The sequence below is a fragment of the Tursiops truncatus genome, chromosome 17 (assembly GCF_011762595.2).
Source record: "Tursiops truncatus isolate mTurTru1 chromosome 17, mTurTru1.mat.Y, whole genome shotgun sequence".
NCBI classification, from domain to species: Eukaryota; Metazoa; Chordata; class Mammalia; order Artiodactyla; family Delphinidae; genus Tursiops; species Tursiops truncatus.
The window spans coordinates 34,153,687-34,175,110 of NC_047050.1; the positions used below are offsets into that span (position 1 = coordinate 34,153,687).

Here is a 21,424-nt window from a genome sequence, read left to right on the forward strand (position 1 = left end):
AGGAGACTTTAACACCCCACTTTCACCAATGCAAAGACCATCCAAAATGAAAATAAATAAGGAAACACAAGCTTTAAATGAAACATTAAAAACGATGGAGTTAATTGATATTTATAGGACATTCCATCCAAAAACAACATAATACACTTTTTTCTCAGTAGCTCATGGATCATTCTTTAGGACAGATCATATCTTGGGTCACAAATCAAGCCTTGGTAAATTTAAGAAAACTGAAATCGTATCAAGTACCTTTTCTGACCACAATGCTATGAGACTAGATATCAATTATAGGGAAAAAAAACTGTAAAAAGTATGAAAACATGGAGGTTAAACAATATGCTACTAAATAACCAAGAAATCTCTGAAGAAATCAGAAAGGAAATCAAAAAACATCTAGAAACAAATCACAATGGAAACACAATGACCCAAAACCTATCGGATGCAACAAGAGTGAAGTTTATAGCAATACAATCCTACCTCAAGAAACAAGAAAAATCTCAAATAAAAAACATAACCTTACACCTAAAGCAATTAGAGAAAGAAGCACACACACACACAAAAAAAACCCCAAAGTTATCAGAAGGAAAGTAATCATAAAATCAGATCAGAAATAAATGAAAAAGAAATGAAGAAAACAATAGCAAAGATCAATAAAACTAAAATCTGGTTCTTTGAGAAGAAAAACTAAATTGATAAACCATTAGCCAGGCTCATTAAGAAAAAAAAGAGAGAAGAATAAAATTAACAGAATTAGAAATGAAAAAGGAGAAGTAACAACTGACACTGCAGAAATACAAAGGATCATGAGAGATTACTACAGGTGACTATATGGCAATAAAATGGACAACCTGGAAGAAATAGACAAATTCTTAGAAAAGCACAACCTTCCGTGACTGAACCAGGAAGAATTAGAAAATATAAACAGACCAATCACAAGCACTGAAATTGAAACTGTGATTAAAAAATCTTCCAACAAACAAAAGCCCAGGACCAGATGGCTTCACAGGTGAATTCTATCAAACATTTAGAGAAGAGCTAACACTGATCCTTCACAAACTCTTCCAAAATATAACAAAGGGAGGAACACTCCCAAACTCATTCTATGAGGCCACCATCACCCTGATACCAAAACCAGACAAAGATATCATACAAAACAAACTACAGGTCAATATCACTGATGAACATAGATGCAAAAATCCTCAACAAAATACTAGTAAACAGAATCCAACAGCACACTAAAAGATCATACACCCTGATCAAGTGGGGTTTATCCCAGGAATGCAGGGATTCTTCAATATACACAAATCTATCAATGTGATACACCATATTAACAAATTTAAGAATAAAAACAATATGATAATCTCAATAAATGCAGAAAAACTATCAACAAAATTCAACATTGATTTATGATAAAAACCCTCCATAAAGTGGGCATAAAGGGAACTTACCTCAACATAATGAAGGCCATATATGACAAACCCACAGCCAACATCATTCTCAATGGTGAAAAACTGAAACCATTTCCACTAAGATCAGGAACAAGCCAAGGTAGCCCACTCTCATAGCTATTATGCAACATAGTTTTGGAAGTTTTAGTCACAGCAATCAGAGACAAAAAGAAATAAAAGGAATCCAAATTGGAAAAGAAGAAGTAAAACTGTTACTGCAGATGACATGATACTATACATAGAGAATCCCAAAGATGCTAGCAGAAAGCTACTAGAGCTAAACAATGAATTTGGTAAAGTAGCAGGATACAAAATTAATGTACAGAAATCTCTTGCTTTCCTATACACTAATGATGAAAAATCTGAAAGAGAAATTAAGGAAAGACTCCCATTTACCATTGCAACAAAAAGAACAAAATACCTAGGAATAAACCTACCTGAGGAGGCAGAAGACCTGTATGCAGAAAACTTACAGTTTATAGACACTGATGAAAGAAATTAAAGATGATACAAACAGATGGAGAGATATACCATGTTCTTGGATTGGAAGAATCAACATTGTGAAAGTGACTATACTACCCAAAGCAGTCTACAGATTCAGTGCAATCCCTATCAAAATACCAATGGCATTTTTCAAAGAACTAGAAAAAAAAATTTCACAATTTGTATGGAAACACAAAAGACCCCAAGTACCCAAAGCAATCTTGAGAAAAAGAAACAGAGCTGGAGGAATCAGGCTCCCTGACTTCAGACTATACTGCAAAGCTCCAGTAATCAAGACAGTATGGTAGTGGCACAAAAACAGAAATATAGATCAATGGAACATGATAGAAAGGCCAAAGATAAACTCATGCACATATGGTCACCTTATCTTTGATAAAGGAGGCAAGAATATACAATGGAGAAAGATAGCCTCTTCAATAAGTGGCTCTGGGAAAACTGGAGAGCTACATGTTAAAGAATACAATTAGAACACTTCCTAACACCAGACACAAAAATAAACTCAAAATGGATTAAAGACCTAAATGTAAGACCAGACACTATAAAACTCTTAGAGGAGAACATCAGCAGAACACTCTGTGACATAAATCACAGCAACATCCTTTTTGACCCACCTCCTAGAGAAATGGACAAAAATAAACAAATGGGACCTAATGAAACTTAAAAGCCCAGCAAAGGAAACCATAAACAAGATGAAAAGACAACCCTCAGAATGGGAGAAGATATTTGCAAATGAAAAAACTGACAAAGGATTAATCTCCAAATATACAATCAGTTCCTGCAGCTCAGTATCAAAAAAACAAATAATCCAATTCAAAAATGGGCAGAAGACCTAAATAGACATTTCTCCAAAGAAGACATACTGATTGCCAACAAACAAATGAAAGGATGCTCAACATCACTAATCATTAGGGAATCCAAATCAAAACTACAGTGAGGGGGCTTCCCTGGTGGTGCAGTGGTTGAGTTCGCCTGCCGAAGCAGGGGACACGGGTTCATGCCCCGGTCTGGGAAGATCCCACATTCCGTGGAGTGGCTAGGCCCGTGAGCCATGGCCGCTAAGCCTGCGCGTCCGGAGCCTGTGCACCGCAACGGGAGAGGCCATAACAGTGAGAGGTCCACGTACTGAAAAAAAAAAAAAAAAAAAAAACACCACAGTGAAGTACCACCCAACACTGGTCAGAATGGCCATCATAAAACATCTACAAACAATAAATCCTGCAGAGGGTGTGGAGAAAAGGGAACCCTCTCTCACTGTTGGTGGGCTAATGTAAATTGATACAGCCACTATGGAATACAGTATGGAGGTTCCTTCAAAAACTAAAAGTAGAACTACCATATGACCCAGCAATCCCACTACTGGGCATATACCCTGAGAAAACCATAATTCAAAGAGAGTCATGTATCAGAATGTTCACTGCAGGACTATTTGCAATAACCAGGACATGGAAGCAACCTAAGTGTTCATTGACAGATGTGGCACATATATACAATGGCATATTACTCAGCCATAAAAAGAAACGAAATTGAGTTATTAGTACTGAGGTGGACGGACCTAGAGTCTGTCATACAGAGTGAAGTAAGTCAGAAAGAGAGAGACAAATACCGTATGCTAACACATATATATGGAATCTGAAAAAAAAAAAAAAGTTCTGATGAACCCAGGGGCAGGACTTGAATAAAGATGTAGACATAGAGGGTGGACTTGAGGACATGGTGAAGGGGAATGGGAAGCTGGAACGAAGTGAGAGAGTAGCATTGACATATATACACTACCAAATGTAAAATAGATAGCTAGAGGGAAGCAGCTGCATTGCATAGGGAGATCAGCACATTGCTTTGTGACCACCTAGAGAGGTGGGATAGGGATGGTGGGAGTGAGACGCAAGAGGGAAGTGTTATGGGGATATAAGGTTATGTATAGCTGATTCGCTCTTTTATACAGCAGAAACTAACACAACATTGTGAAGCAATTATACTCCAGTAAAGATGTTAACAAAAAAGTCAATATAATTTTAAACAAAGTTTTATCACTTTCTGATGCTTTTCAAAAACTGTTAACTTTTCTTGAGCACATTATTTTTGTATATATACACTAGAATCCCTTTTCATACAATAGGAGTTTACAAATCTAATATCTTTTTTTTCCTTCTGTATCCTCATTAAACCTATGAATAATATTTTGTGAGTAAATTAATTCTGCCATGCACTTTAATGTGTTTTGTGGACTATTGCCAACTAATATGTCTGAGACTTTCAAAACATAGTCTTGCTTTGCAGTAGCTGTTAAGAGACTCCAACAAGAACACACAAGGAAGGCTCTGATGTTTCTGAAGAATGCTTGGAACACAGTTGTAAATGTAGTAAATAGAGACAGAATAACATAAAACAAATTGGTTGTGTTTAAAACATTTCTTTGTCTCCAGTTATTTAAAAAGCTGATATTTCTTGAAATAAAAAGATCCAAGAAATCAGAGGTACACTCAACTGTAATGTAACGTCACTGGCAAATACTATTCAGTAAACCTGGATTAACCTTTCATAATTAGCACTTCTCAGCCCAAGAAATCCCTAATATTCCACCCTAATTCCATTGTAACAAAATCCCTCTAAGGTAAGTCATAAAAGCAACACTAACCCCTTCTAAAGCAGAGAAACAAAAATGTAGCACTATTTTCTACCGTGAAAGAAAGTTCTGGGCTGGCCATTTACATTATAGGATCTCAGATTTCAGTAAGGATTAAAGGCTGTATATTTTAAACAAGAGACATATAGAAATATCATGAAGATATTAGGACCCCTTCCCTACTTCTCCCATACTCCATATACCACATCTTAACCTAGCCAGCATAGAAAAATAAAAGGATTTTCTTTGGACCTCAGAAAGTCTACCTTAAATTACCCAAGATTCAAAAAGCTCCACTTGTCACAGTAGTCATAAAATGCAGGCAGATTATCTGGGCCCCTTTATAAGTTTATTTCTTTGTGTACATATCTGAGGAAAAGTGGGGAAAGAAGTGCCTTGTTTGGATTGCAAAGTAAATTTAATTTTTCCAAATCATATTCACATCCATGTATATAAGTAAATGAACCATTTAGCTATTGCTATATAGCAAACCACCCAAAAGTGAATGGCTTAAACCACAGTTCTGCATGTAGGCAATTTAGGGCGAGATCATCTTGGTGGTCTCAGCTGGCTCCCTTTTGGCGTCTGTAATCAGCTGCATGCCAGCTTTACTGATCTTAGCTGGGCTTTGTCATATGTCTAGGTCCTCAGCTAGGATGAATCCACTGACTCAGCTTTGTTCTATGTGGTTTTAATCCTCCAGCATAGGGGTTGGCAAAACTACAGCTCACTGCCTGTCTTTATATATAAGGTTTCACTGGAATAGAGCCATACCCATTTGTTTATTTATTGCCTATGTTTGCTTTCACAATAAAACAGGGGAGTTGAGTAGTTGTGACAGGAACCATATGGCCTTCAAAGGCTAAAACCTTTACTATCTGGCCCTTTACATAAAATGTTTGCTTGGGGCTTCCCTGGTGGCACAGTGGTTGAGAGTCCGCCTGCCGATGCAGGGGACACGGGTTCGTGCCCCGTTCCGGAAGGATCCCACATGCCGCGGAGCCGCTGAGCCTGCGCATCCGGAGCCTGTGCTCTGCAACGGGAGAGGCCACAACAGTGAGAGGCCCACGTACCGCAAAAAAAAGAAAAAAAAAAAAAAGTTTGCTGACCCCTGCTCTAGCAGGGCTCATTTACATGGCAATGTCAGGGATCCAAGCAAAAGAGTGGAAACTCACAAGGTCTCTTGGGGCCTAAATTTGAACCCACCACAGCGTCACTTCTGCCATGTTCTGTTGGCCAAAGCAAGTTAGAAGTCCAGCCCAGATCCAAGAAAAGGGGAAATAGAATCCGTGTCTAGATGGAGAAGTAAAAAGTCACATTTCAAAGGGCATGGGTTCAGGGAGCAGTGAAGGACTCTGGTCATATTTACAACCTGCCTCACTAGATCACATAACAATTGCCTTCAGACTAAAAGAATTGTGATGGAATAGGTGGATATATTTATAATATTTCATCAGGAAAGCCCATAAGAATCATGTGAGTCACTGTTCATCAAATACCTGACCTGTAGATTTTTGTCAAAAGGATGTATCCATAATTATTTTGGTAGGGATTATCTTTAGCACAAAGTGAGAGAGTGGCATGGACATATATACACTACCAAACGTAAAATAGATAGCTAGTGGGAAGCAGCCACATAGCACATGGAGATCAGCTCGGTGCTTTGTGACCACCTAGAGGGGTGGGATAGGGAGGGTGGGAGGGAGGGAGACGTAAGAGGGAAGAGATATGGGAACATATGTATAACTGATTCACTTTGTTATAAAGCAGAAACTAACACACCACTGTAAAGCAATTATACTCCAATAAAGATGTTACAGAAAACAAAAACAAACAAACAACAAAAAACCTAGGCCCTGGGAGAGTCAGATAGGAGGCTGATTGTTCATTATACAACCTTAGGAGATAGTTATTGACTTTGATTCCTGATCCTGAAGGGAAATAAGATAAAGCTCAATTAAAATTACTGAACTCATTTAGGTGACTAGGTTATGAAAACAAATAGACCCAAGATGTAGGATGATTCCAATGCAATAAAAGTTTTCCTAGTAAATAGTCCACACAATGATTCAGGGACACAGACTTCTCTCACCTATGGGCCTGCCAGTCCTAAGGCAGGTCTTCATCTTACTAGCAGAAAAGAAAAAGAGAAGGTGGAGGAGGCTCACATCTTTCCTGAAAGTCTTGGCTCAAAAGTAGTACACAGCACTTCTGCTCATATTCTGTTGGTGAGAACTCATCAGTTGGCTACACCTAACTGCAAGGGATAATGGAATTTGTAAGTCTAACTCTATATCTAGAAAGAAGAAAGAAATGGATTTTGATGAACAGTTTGGAGTCTGTGCCATAGTCTACCTTCTGGTCATCAGATGTTCATTTGCATCTTTCTTTTCACATTTATAGAACACATTACCTTCACAAGGGAGACCGCCCAAAGTCTCCTCCAGTTACTGCTTCTAGCTCAAATCCAGGATCCCTGGATGATGTTTAGTCTTATCTGTAAGGTCAGGATGTAGCCATTTAAAGTCTGAAATGCCCAACCCCTGCACACACACAAATAAAATATACAATGATAAAACTAGGCCAGGATAAATGCCATAAAACTGCCGCTCAGAAAACAGATGAATAGGAAATACACAACATTCACAGGTTAGTTGCCACGATGAGTTCATGCTGGGAAGGTATTTTAATGAAGGAAGTTCCACTATTAGACACCAGATCTCCATTCTGAGAGGAACCCTGTTTTCTGTTCTTCTTTAAGAGTTTCTTCTTGGTCCATTACCATCCATGACCACACCTGAGTCAGCCCATTGTGGAACATTACCTTTCTTGGGGGTTATGCAGTATTCACAGCGTGCTTCCAGCTCATATGAGTTTGGGGGCCCAAATATTATTTTAAGCCTTAAATAGTCAAAGGATTTTAACACAAGGATCAAAATTTATTTGGCAATACAGTTGGTCAAAATTTTAGTAGAATTCTGATCAATTTACATACAATAAGTTTCATGGGCCATACCTAAAATTACTTCTTAGACACAGTGTTCAAGACTTGTTTATTTCTTTGCTAAAACCTATGAAGACAAGAATTCTATCTTAATCCATCACTGTATACTAGAATCCAGCATTTACTAATTCCCTGTAGGAACACAAAGTAGGAACATTTGTTCAATATAAAACGTGCCTAACATAATACCTACAATATAATTAGTGTTCATCCAATGGTAGCTGTTAACATTAAGAGAGAAGCTCATTGGAATTGGAGATAGCAAACCAGGGGCTTAATTCTAGCTCTACTTCTACATAGCTGGGTAAGATCATGCAAGTTAGTTTCCTCATATTCTAAATCTTTCTCACATTATTGTTGTTGCTTTGCACTTTTATAATTCACCTCCAATCCTTGTTTTTTTTGCACTTTTATGATTCACTACCAACAATTGATGAGGAAAGGACTAATCTTGAGATCAAAATACCATGAGAAGCCCATAGGCATAGCTTTAGGAAAGTATTCAAACTACAGGTGCTATAAGGGTAATAGGATTTGTTACAAGAATCAGTTGTCATCCAACCCAGCATGATCCATTAAACACAGGCTTCATCTAATGCCATGAGATTTGAGTGGGGCCTATTATAGGTGGTTAATTGTTTGAGAACCCTGTGATGGTTTATGTAGCTTTGGAAATGCGTCAGTGAACACATATTTTTTTGAAATTTGGTTGTTTGTAATGAAATTCATAATATGTCTAATATCACAAAATAGCCAAGGAGAAGCTGGAGCTGTGCACTGTGTACAATAAAACTTCTCTTTAAAATTTGGTAAGTGACTTTAGGTCAGTGATTCCAACCCTGGCTGCACATTAAAGTCATTTGGAGGGGTTTTTATGAATACCAGTGCGTGAACCTCACTCCAGAGATTCTGATATAAATGTAATTTTAAAACCTCCCCAGTGATTCTGATGGAGAACCACTGCTTTTAAAAGGGAAATATGTCATCATGAAGGACACCTTTTTTAGTGCCTGTTACTAGAGGCAAGAAAATATCCTGCCTATACTACAGCTTTTATACAGTGTTATTACTTGGACTAGTCATGGGCTTTTTAGTCATTTTTAGATGAAAAATTGTTTGTTTTGTGAGGAGGGATGGGATGAGCAGTAGGGGGTTGGATTAGGGAGGCTCCATGATAGTCAACAAAGTAACACTTGCCCCTTCCTCTGCAGCACATCATGCTTGTGCAGCGTCAGATGTCTGTGAGAGAAGAGGACTTGGAAGAATTCCAACTCGCTCTGAAACACTATGTGGAGAGCGCTTCCTCCCAAAGTGGTTGCTTGCGGTAAGTGCTCCTGTGCATGTGTCTTAGATGAAGGTGGGGTCTGGAGGACTGGTATTTGAGAATCTTCATCTAAAGTTATGCTGGTCATTCTAGCCCTCGGGGTGATACATTTTGCAGAGTTAAACAGGCTGTTTTCTCTTTTATCCTTGGACTCTGTGTGGATTTGAGCATTAGGAGCACCAAGGGAAGTCAAATAGACTGAAATTCCTCCTTTTGCATCCAGGCAGACTCACACTCTGATTTAAATCATCTCTGGTATATGAGGCCTCAACTCTAGTGCATCTAGCTCTGATTGCTACCTTGAGAGTGCGCCCTATGGCCTAATAACCACCATTTCAGCCATTCATTATGAAATTGCACCATCTCTGAAGTCTTGATGGCAGGACTTTGTCATTTAAAAAAAAAAAAAAGTTATTTCCATGGCCACTCCAGCTCAGGCTTCTGTTATCTCAGGCTACTAAAATATACTACCTATACCTCATCTTCAGTTTCTCTACTCCAAGTAGTCCGAGAAACAACTACTACAATTATAATTTCCCGGAAACAATTATCATAGAATTCTCTTATTCAGAAACCTGCAATAACTATCTAATGAGTAGCTTATCAAATGCCAGAAGTTTATCCTGACCCTACAATTATACTACCAACAGACCCCAGAGATCCATAGCACTGCTACCATTTGTTCTCCCTCACCTGAACACTATGCCTCAACAGTGCCCAGGTGCATATTGCCTTTCCAGCATAATCTATTGTCTTACCGCTGTGCCTTCAATCTGGCCACTCTCCTTCCCAGAAGTGTGCACCCAGCTTCAGGTCTCTGCCAGACCATGCTCTACCTTATGCCAAAGATCAAACTCACCTGCTCCTGGAAAACTGCCACAACCAAATCCACCCCTACCTTAGGAGCTTGTTTAAATTGTATTTCACAATACTCTTAGAACATTGGGAAAGCTTTTTAGCACATGTATGCATGCATGTATGTGCACATAGAAACACATACTTTATGTCTCTTTGGTGTTCCTCCCAGTAATTACTAGTTATATTTTATTCACACTCTGCCAGAATACTTCTGCAGCTAAGAAGTCTGGCTCTGGAATTAAACATGGGTTGTATTAACTTTGTGGGTTTGGGAAAGAGAAAAACAAATACCGTATGCTAACACATATATATGGAATCTAAAAAAAAAAAAAAAGGTTCTGAAGAACGTAGGGGCAGGACAGGAATAAAGATGCAGACGTAGAGAATAGACTTGACACAGGGAAGGGGAAGGGGAAGTTGGGATGAAGTGAGAGAGTAGCATTGACATATATACACTACCAAATGTAAAATAGATAGCTAGTGGGATGCAGCCTCATAGCACAGGGAGATGAGCTCGGTGCTTGTGACCACCAGAGGGATGGGATAGGGAGGGTGGGAGGGAGATGCAAGAGGGAGGGGATATGGGGGTATTATGTATACATATAGCTGATTCACTTTGTTATATAGCAGCAACTAACACAACATTGTAAAGCAATTTTACTCCAACGAAGATGTTAAAAAAAAAATTACTGAAAAACCCAAGCAGAGCAATTGTGTGACCCATGTATAACACACACACACACACACACACACACACACACACACATTTTTTGATTACTCTTTTTGCATATTTTGTAATCATGAAGGCTTATTTAATCCCTGTGTTTGGCACGGGGAGGTACCAACTGAATATATATGATGCACACAGTGTATTCTCAAAACCATGCATGACTTCGGAAAGTTGAGAATAGTTTCTGCTTCCAAGGATCTAGGAAACCAGTTGGGAAAATAGGATACTCATTCATGAACAATTAAAGCCATGTTCTTGGCCTTAATTTCACAGCTGTTAAGTAGAATAAAATGATTTGTGAAGTTACTCTCAGCTACCAAATTCTAGAATTTGTATGTATTCTGAACTCCATGTCAAGGATGTAGGGAAGATGAATGTGGAACTGCATTGTAAGAATCAACCCTGGGAGTTGTACTATGGCCAAAGAAACATCCTTAAGAACTCATGGTACCCTGTGGCACATTGAACCATTAATTTATCAGCATTTTTATATAGACAAAATAAATGGGTGGCCGTAGTGTGGTGGAGAATTGTAGGAACTATCCCTCCTGTGTGCCCCTTACTCCAGTGATTAGGCTCTGTGAGTTAAGGTAGGCCACCTGGGGAAAAGAGGAAGCCAAGATGAAGTGTGTCCTGTTCCTGATGAGCCAAGCTACCTTAGGTAAGATGTTTAACCCCAACCGTTCCTGAGCTACATCATTTTTCCCCATTTCACTGACATTTTCCAGCTCCTGGAATGTTCAAAGTGTCCTGGAGCTCAGGGCTGAAGCTCTAAGTGACCTTATCCAGAGACAGCTTAGCCAAAGAACTCTTGCTTTAGCCAGTGAGTTTTTAAGTGCCACAGGAAGTATGAATACATTGAGGAGGAAGACTGAGGGTGTTTAAGTTAGTACAGTCACAAAGCAAAAGCTCAGAGTTACATCATGTAATTTTAAGTTTGCAAATAATTGAAAGCTAATCATTCAAGCCCTAAGCCCTTTTAACAGAAATATTGCTGACTGAAGTTTCTAAAAATTTTATCATTAACCTTTTCTTGCTGTCTCAGTGTCATCACTGCATATGTATTGTTATCTGTATTGTACAGTCTCAAATATCAATGTCCTTAAATGTCATTGCTGTGTATTGGTCAGTTTTGCCCTTAATTGAAAGCACCCAGTCTGTAGAACAATTTTGATTAGCATTTTCACCCATAGTCCTTTGAGACACAATCTGAACTGGTCTTTCAACTCTTCCATCTGGCTCTTGACCAGATGGCCTACAGTCAGGAAGAAGGAGAAAGGAGCAACACCAACAAGCCATCCTCTCATGTCTGAACCTAAGGACAGAAAGTTTCCCAGAAGTCCTTGCTTCTCAGCATACTTCCCTTGGCATCTCATCGGCCCAACTCAAGTCACATGGCTATTCCTGGTTACAGGGGAGGTTAGAAAACAAATATTTAGCAGAAAGGAGATTGTGATGACTGTCTCAGCCCAGCACTGATTGGTACATTGGATATATTGCAAAATGAACAATGGCAGGGTTCGGTTAGACAGAGGGGAATAACAGTTGGGGAGGCAACAGACAGTATCTACCATATGATTCCCAGAGTGACTGTGAAGGTAAAATGACTTAATCCATGGGAAATGCTTAAACCAGGGCCTGGAACAGAGCAATACATGTTAGCAACCATCGCCATTGTTATTAGTATGTATAATAATGTAATAATTGTTATCATCATTATTATTGGCTTGCTGCTCCTCATTGTTTTCAAAGATTTGTCTTTTTCCCTCAGTTTCTTTTCTGTTCCTTTTAATTCTGTCATGTTTCTCAACTTTGATACCATGAAGGCTTAGCTTTCACTCACCTAAGTAAAGTGCTACTTTGTTTTTCACTATTGAGCTAACAGCTAACACACACACACACACACATATACACACATACAATATACCAATTACTGGGCAAAACATTCTACATATAATGCTTTATTTAGTACTCAGTACTATTATTACCACCATTTAACAGGTGAGGAAACAGGTTAAGTAATGGGCCCAAGGTGACAAAGCTCTAATACATGGTGGATGAAGGTAAGCCTGTATGGCTATACTTCAAACCACTACCTTATCACACTGTGTTATCTTCTTCAGTCCTTCAAAACTTGAGCATCAGGCTAAAATTTCGTGAATTTCTTGTGGCTAGTCTGGAAAATGGCAGGTTCAGATAGCAGGATAAGTGATTTTTATATGTAATAAGTAATACAAATGAATTAGTTTGTAGGAGGCAGTTCATAGCCATGGATTGAAATTTGACCATTACATTGTCAGATTACATTTGGGGATTACAGATCCTTTTAGACTCTGATGAGAACTATGGATTCTCTTCCCAGGAAAAAGTAGATATGCACAGTAATTTTCAGCTCATTTCTGGGATTTCAAGGAACCCCCCCAAAAGCCCATCTATAAACTCCTGGGGTTAGAAAATCTCCAGTTTCACTTTCTGTTCAATTCCTTTGATTATGTTATAAACCTTTCCCGAGAAAATCTGAAATTGAACTAAGAACAATACTTGCTACATCATATCTTAACTGAAGCAAGCTTGATCAATAGCTCTGTGAAAAACACCAAACTACAAGCCAAATAAGTATTACAATTTCGGTGTAGTTACCACCATCTGCTGGCCACACTTAGGTAAATCCTAAATTTACACTGAGCTTACCGTATGTTTGCTCTTAAATCAATATTCTATTCTCCCAATTTTTCCCAATCTCTCAATTTATTGGGATTGAGATATACACACTACTATATATAAAATAGATAATAAGGATCTACTGTGTAGCACAGGGAAGTCTACTCAATACTCTGAAATGACCTATATGGGAAAAGAATCATAAGAGTGGATATATGTCTATGTATAACTGATTCACTTTGCTGTAAACCCAAAACTAACACAACATTGTAAATCAACTATACGCCAATAAAAATTATTTTAAAAAATTTAAAAAAGAGTAGTTTATACAAACTACTATGTATAAAATAGATAAGCAACAAGGATGTATTGTATACCACAGGGAATTATAACCATTAACTTGTAATAACATTTAATGGAGTATAATCTGCAAAACTACTGAATCATTATGCTGTATACCTGAAATATAATGTAAATCAACTATACTTCCATTTAAAAAAGCACCACACCGGGCTTCCCTGGTGATGCAGTGGTTGAGAGTCCGCCTGCCAATGCAGGGCACACGGGTTCGTGCCCCGGTCCGGGAAGATCCCACATGCCGCAGAGTGGCTGGGCCCGTGAGCCATGGCCGCTGAGCGTGAGCGTCCGGAGTCTGTGCTCCGCAACGTGAGAGGCCAAAACAGTGAGAGGCCCGCGTACCAAAAAAAAAAAAAAAAAAAAAAAAAAAAGCACCCCATCTGATTTGTTTTTTTAAATCCTTATTGTTTTTCTAACCTCTGATTTTGATTTATAATCTGAATATACTGTGAAACGTTAGGCTGAACAAGCTGGACTTGTGGAATTAATTTTTTAAAGGAATCTTTATATTTGTATCCTACTCTCCCTTAAATTTATGAATCTATCCCCTCTCCCTTTCTTTCTACCTTAATTTGGATCTTCATCATCTCTCACCTAAGCTAGTTTCACTACCTCTCTAACTTTTCTTCCTGCTTTGAACTGTTCTCCATAGGCTACCTCACACGGCCATCAGAAGGATCTTTTAAAACCCAGCTTCAACAATGAGACTCTCCCTGCTTTAAACCCTTTTGTGTCTCCTCATTGCTACCGGATTAAATCCAGTCTTCACCTCAACTTGTCTTTTCACCCACCTCCTCTCTCTTCACTACTCCAAAACATATTATATAGGCTATTAGCCACTCTCAGGCTAGTCCAGAAGGCTGGAAGGAACAAATTTGTCTTCCCTAAATTGGAAAAGCAATTACAAAAAAAACTACAATTATGGCCAGAATATGGACTCAAACTTGATCTGGACAGCGAGAAAGTTGAGAGGTGTGAGTGTGTAAAAGAGAAAGGAGGAGGACCAACACTGGGCACTGGCAAAGTTGGAGTTAGTTGTGTAGCAGTGTGGTCCAGGTGACTTAGCTTACAGCAGGACCCCAAACAAAAACTGTCAATCCAGAGATAGAGGTAAGGGCAAGAGCTTTGGAGGCTGATTGGACTGATCCAAAGAGCAACAGCTGAGGGCAAGGAAGGTGGCATGCACTCACATTCTTCTGAACCCTGGCAAAACAGAACTCACAAAATCTTTTTGAATAGATATATGAAGGAAATTTTACAAAGTTATATTTGTGATTTCTGAAATATACTGAGACAGTATTCATGATGCCAAACCAGAAAACTAAAAACGTATATTAAACAAACAGACATGTTAATCAATTATTGACAAAACTTCAATTTTCATGCAGGAACCATAGGTGTTTCTTATACAAATGGATAAGATTAGAGGTGATTAGAAATATTAGTTTATTTCTTGTATTTAATTTCCTGTGGCTAATTACACCTTTCCTTTTCCATTTCAGTATTTCTATACAGAAGCTTTCAAATGAATCTCACTACACGATTTACGAGTTCTGGGAGAACAGTAGTGTGTGGAATAGGTAAGTTATGAGCAGGCCTTATTTTTTTTATTTTTTTGCCAGGGAGGTGGCAATATACATGATATAATTTTAGAACCTGTAGAAAAAACTCCATTCCCTTTACCTCACCTTAAAACCTGTCTTATTTGCTCATTTTCCTAAATCTCACTCTTTTTATGGATTTGAAATCACTTTCCTTTTGAAGCACAAAAACTTTTGATTATGATCACACTTTAAGAATTACCATTTTACTGATGCTTTCAGGTAAACAGATTTAGATGTGGGTCATGGGTGTCTAAGGTGTGCAGGGGTGGGAGACAAAGGATGCAGAAAAAGATGAAAATAATTTTACTTCCTAATTTTTCTTAAGCTCTGTGGTTCTTATTTTGCAATATAGCTATATATAATGGTTAAGATCATCATAGCTTAACAGCTTTTTGAAATGTCTTTACTTACTGCAAATAAAAGGGAAATTCAAGACATTGTTTGGAAAAGATTAAAAGCAAGTCAACTTCTCTTGTAATCATTCAGTTTTGTATATAATTATATTTGTTAACTATTCCTCGATAAAGTTAAAAGATAAATCAAGTTCTTTGAAATTAAAATAATTATTAATAAGTAACAAATATATAATTAGAAAAATGAGATGAAGGAAATTTTGCTATTCTGAGATTATATAAATAGTTCTAGTTGGCTTTAAGTGGCACAGAGAATATAGCTCTCCAATAAGTCCATATTTTGGGGTGTTAAATGATGGTAATGAAACAAATACCTGGAAATTTATTTGATACATATTTCACCTAAAATTTTTATTTTTGTGGCTATTTTAAACACTGTGCTATAATGCATAATGACATCAACAGAATTTCAGGCACAAAAGGGAGCTTTAAAGGCAACTTATTCAACTCTGTAGTTCCAGGCCTATACTTTTAGATGATTTTTCTTTCTTTTTATCCTCTAGAGATGGAAAATCTATAGTCCTTCTTCTTAGCTATCCTATTTTTTAAACATCCTGATGCCCAAGATAGTCTTCCTTCTGTTTAAACTTCTTGCTGCAATTACAGTTATCTCCTTTTGTTTTATCTTCTCTAGAGAATTAGTGCTCTCCTGTTTTAAAAAAAAATTCTGGTGATACTTGTTAAATTACTCCTTAGTCTTTTTTTAAGGGTAAATAACCAAGAAAAGAAGTCCGTATTCAGGCACTTAATCTAAATCATCCGAAACCTTGCCACCTTGAGTGAATTTGAACTGTGCTACATTCTACTCAGGAAGATTGTAATAAATTGCACAGCCATAACCTATAATTATTTATACAGCCACCGTCAGATGAATTATAGCAAGACCTTCCAAAGAAGTAATGTGGATTTCTTGGAAACTCCAGAACTCACATCTACTATGCTAGTTCCTGGTAATTATCCTGGGTTCACAATTCTTCTATGTGCTTTTGTATTGCCTTTCTCTGTTTAAAAGACAGTATGTTCTAGCCCTTTCCCCTTCATCAACTGTACTCTATTTTTTTATCTATCTTAAAATTGGAGAGTGGGGGTAGGAAATAAGAGATCTATATATTTTTTCTATTGCCTTTAGTCCTTAGTTGACCCTATTTGTATTCCTGGCTGTATTAAACCTAATATTAGTCATTTGCTGGTCACCTTTTAACAATTTGAAGTACAAATCATGACATTTCAAAAAATTATTCAAATTCTTTACTATATTATAGTGTATTGAATAAATTTGAAATAGGTGACCATAGATTGGAGATTAGAATTATGTTAGAAATATCTTTATTATAATAATTGTTAAAATATTTTTTGTAATTGGAGAAAAAGGAGAAGGGAAAGAGAAATTTGAAATGAACTTGCCTGAGAAGTCTGGCCTAGCCAAACCTTATTTAAGATAATTGAGAACAAAAATTATTTGTTCATCTACCCATCCATTCAATTACCAATTAAACATACTTTTACTGAATGTTAATAAGTGCTAAGCACTGGGGATACTGGGGTTCCTAGCCTGTTTACTAGCACTGATTGAGCTCCAGTTATGAACAAGCATTGTGTTGGGAGCTATAGAGGGTACAAAGTAAAAATACAGTCCCTACCTATAAAATGCTTTCTGTCCAGTAGGAAAGACAAATGTTTGCAGAAAAATAACAAGCTCAGGACATACATAATAGTTACCTATTAGAGTCATAATGTGCTATGTGAATTTAGAGGAGTGGATTGCCTCTTTAACAGTTTTTAATGAGGAGATGATCCTTGAGCTGGACTTTAAAAAATTAGATTTGGACAAATAAAGATGGAGAAGAAGGGTACTTAGAGATAAATTGTAGACATGAACAAATGTAAGAAATGTTAAATGTGCTGTGTTAATTGGTGCAAAGATATGATTAAAGCATAAGGCTTGTATATGGTACATGTGCAAAGAGAGGAGAGAGTAGGAAATGGGAGTTGAAAATATAATAAGGAATTTTAACTTTCTTCTTACAGTATTATGGAGCCATTAAAGGTTTTTGAGAGGGCTAGTGAATGCTCTAATCAGTAGTAACTGTGGCAGGAGGGAGAAAGGTGAATGTCATGAGAGGAGAGAAATTGGTCAGGCAGGGCAATAATCTAGGCCAGGAAAAAAAAGCATCTGAACCAAGACGATATCCATAGAGTTCCCTTGCAGATAGAATTTTCAGGAGTTAACCATAGCAAGATGATGGTTGAAGCCGGGCGTTGGTGAGAAAGTGTGTAGGTAAGAAGAAAATATCTAACAGAAGCCTGAGGAACTGCCTTTATTTAAAAGGTTGGGAGAGAAAAGCCTCCTTTCATTAAGGAGACTGAGGGGAACCAGAGATAGGAGAGTCACAGTTACAGAGTATCAAGGAAACCAAAAGAGGAGTAACATGCAAAGTACAGTGCTCCTCAGGGGGCCTATGTAGGAGAGCATGACTGAAGAGAATGGGACTGAAAATTGGATTTGACAAGAGAAGTTTTAATAAAATGGTAGGAATTTTAAAATTAGGGTAGATTTTGATGGATTGGCAATAAATGGAAAATGAAGAAGTCAATTCTGGAATTGAAGCTAGGTGAGGAGATGGGGAGATCAGGTGTGAATGCTTTCAAGTTGGCTGACTCTGACAGTCTCAGCCTGATTTTTTATATTTACTCTAGATCTTAAGGGCAGGTTTATGCACTATTAGTATCATTGGTACATGCATTCTATTACTCTTTCTCTCTCAGAGCATTTCCTAATTTAGAGAGAAAAACTGAGTACAGATAAAACTGGATCAATTCCTGTTCTCAGAATTCAGAGTGAATACAATTTAATGCCTTTTAATTGCTACCCTATTTTTCATGTGTGTGTGATTTTCACATCACATCTAATTTCTACAACCACTGGAATTTGATAGAAAAAAAAGTTAGGCTTGATTCTAACACAATTTTAAAAACCTACTTCAAACAAGATTTTTAACATCTATTGGGTCATCCTACTCTATTCTAAACTGAAAGTTCTATCACTGTTAACAGCTGACTTCCCTTGGGAACAAACAGCAGATATATCTCCCTGGACAAAAAGCTGAAATTAGCTTATAAATATTATTTATGATTTTAATGTCCATATGACTTATATTTGTAACAACTAGTTTTGTGCATTTTGTTTATGTAGTTTTGAAATGCTGCATATATTTTGACCTAAAATAAAAATCTGAAAGTTATTACAGTTAGAAACACACAATGAGTGGGTTTGTATTACTAATTCACAAATAACAATTTCTAATAAGACTTTTTTTTTTTTTTTTTTTTTTTTGTGGTACACGGGCCTCTCACTGCTGTGGCCTCTCCCGTTGCGGAGCGCAGGCTCAGCAGCCATGGCTCACAGGCCCAGCCGCTCCGCGGCATGTGGGATCTTCCCGGACTGGGGCACGAACCTGTGTCCCCTGCATCGGCAGGCGGACTCTCAACCACTGCACCACCAGGGAAACCCAATACTGCTTTTTAATTAAGATTTCTAAGTGGTTTACTTAAGATACATCTTAAGAAATAAAGCAGGGACTTCCCTGGTAGCACAGTGGTTAAGAATCTGCCTGCCAATGCAGGGGACATGGGTTCAAGCCCTGGTCCGGGAAGAGCCCACATGCCACAGAACAGCTAAGCCCGTGCACCACAACTACTGAGCCTGCGCTCTAGAGCCTGTGAGCCACAACTACTGAGCCGCGTGCCACACCTACAGAAGCCCATACGCCTAGTGCCCATGCTCCATCCACAATTAGAGAAGTCACCTCAGTGGGAAGCCCGAGCACCGCAATGAAGAGTAGACTCCGCTTGCCGCAACTAGAGAAAGCCCGTGAGCAGCAACAAAGACCCAACTCAACCAAAAATAAAAATAAATAAAACAATTTATTTAAATAAATAAAGCAAATAAACCAGTCTTCACTAGATACAAAAATATAAACCAAAATATATTCCTATGAACTCTCAAATATAAAAATCACTTAAATGAGGCATACTGGAATATGGAGCCTATGCTGATAAGCTATCATAAAACACCCAGACAAAAAGAGTATGAGAATTGGTCTGTGGAGCAGAATATCCCTTGGCAAAGGAGAAAGCCTTATGGTTATGGGAAAAAAGGATACATAAGAAAGTAAGATCCTATTGCCAGTCAGTATATTATTTAAACAGCTTTGAAAACAAATTTTAATCCTTCACATTTGTCTGTTTCTCACCTCATTCCACCAATCTTACTTCTTTGACATAGGTTTGTCTTTGGGATACTTACATTTACTGGGGAAAATATTCCTAATTTTACAATACAGATATACTAAAAAAATATTATTTAAAACACATCCACTTACTTATACCCAAACTTTCTGAACTGGGAAGATTAAAACAACAACAACATGATTTTATCTTCAGGGTGTTTATAATCTCATTGCCAAGACAATCTCTATTCATATATAACAAAAACTTTTTAGTTAAACTGGAACCAAGTGCCAAAAGCTATGGTACAACTAACAAGTGCACAGGAAAGTTCAATCAAGTCAGGAAACAGTAACTTGAAAGATAAGTAATTATACAGACTAAAGATGAGGGAAAATAGTCTCTTTAAGAATGACTTGCACCTTGAACTAACTTAGCCCTAGCAGTTATTTTCATTATTTAAAAAAACTCTTTTTCTCTTTTCAGCTTCATGGTGGATCCTGAACAACTAGCTGTTCCTTAACATTTTCTTTATGGTTCCAAGTAAAAAACAACTGTTCTTATCTGAAATGTGAATTAGAAAATTCTCTGTACTTATTAATCTACTCTCTACTTTTGTTTAAATATATTTACCCTAAGATGTGCACTCTTCTTAAATGTCTTCTATCATTTTATCTTTCATGTAAATTTTAGCTCAACTTTCAAAGTTCACTATTATCCTCAATATTTGCTGCTGTATTGCTACATACAATAAACCTAAAACCCTTTAGTCTCAAAATCATAATATATGAAAAGTATACATATAAAGTAACAAAATTGTTATGATAGAGAAAAAAACATTTAAAGTGAGAGCTTTTAGACTATTACTTCATAGAACAGCTTCTGTAGATCTGTCATAAACTATAAAGGTTAAATCAGTGTTTTGTGATTTTTTAAGTATCTGCTTTACCATGAGTGAAATGTATTCTTCAGTAATACCTACTCCATTCCCAACTCAGGATCCTATAACTATTCACTTTATGTTACTTAAAAAGCTAATACATGATCCAATATGACTGGTATCCTTATATGCAGAGAGAGAGAGCAGGGATGCAGTGCATCCCTGTTGTTTAAGCTTAAAAAAACATTAATACATGAGCATAAACCAATCTTCATTATAACCAATAGAATCTCTATCCATCTGTCAAGTTATAAACTGGTTTTTCATAAGTGAGCAATTCTGTGACAGGGTACCATTTAGTAATGTAACACCATTATATCATTTGTTAAGAAAATGTGGTTCAAAATTTTTGGCACATGATCCAGAGGTCTAACTTTACTTATGAAAAATAGACATTTGCATTTAAATAATGATTTCAAAATATTTTAAAACCAAAATTTTAACCTAAGTGAACAAAGAATTATAAAACAAGTATAAACTTTAGGGAAATAATAAAATATGTACTGGACAAAAAACATCTATTTTTCAGTTTCAACACTAGAATGACTACAATCCCAGTTTCACTAGAAAAACTAAAACTATGTACCTTATATATTCTGCTGTACAAGCTCATAAATTAAATATTTTTAATAAAATCTCTTTTATTCTGATAAATGCTGCTAATGAAAATGCAATGCATATAGAAATTTGTTTATTCTCTAGGCCAAATTCCTCTGAAAACACAGGTCTTC

General features: G+C 37.2%; 1 protein-coding gene across 2 annotated transcripts in view; it reads left to right on the plus strand.

The window, feature by feature from the left end:
* Positions 1–20,391, plus strand: part of NECAB1 (N-terminal EF-hand calcium binding protein 1) — a 279,084-nt gene extending 258,693 nt beyond the window's left edge. For both annotated transcript variants that reach the window (XM_019925422.2, XM_073794583.1), the window contains 4 exons: positions 8,791–8,903; positions 15,012–15,089; positions 16,385–16,476; positions 20,240–20,391. In XM_019925422.2, the coding sequence (XP_019780981.1) occupies positions 8,791–8,903; positions 15,012–15,089; positions 16,385–16,476; positions 20,240–20,265 (309 nt within the window). In that variant the 3' untranslated portion in view covers positions 20,266–20,391. The remainder of the gene's footprint in view (positions 1–8,790; positions 8,904–15,011; positions 15,090–16,384; positions 16,477–20,239) is intronic.
* The last annotated feature ends 1,033 nt before the right edge of the window (positions 20,392–21,424 follow it).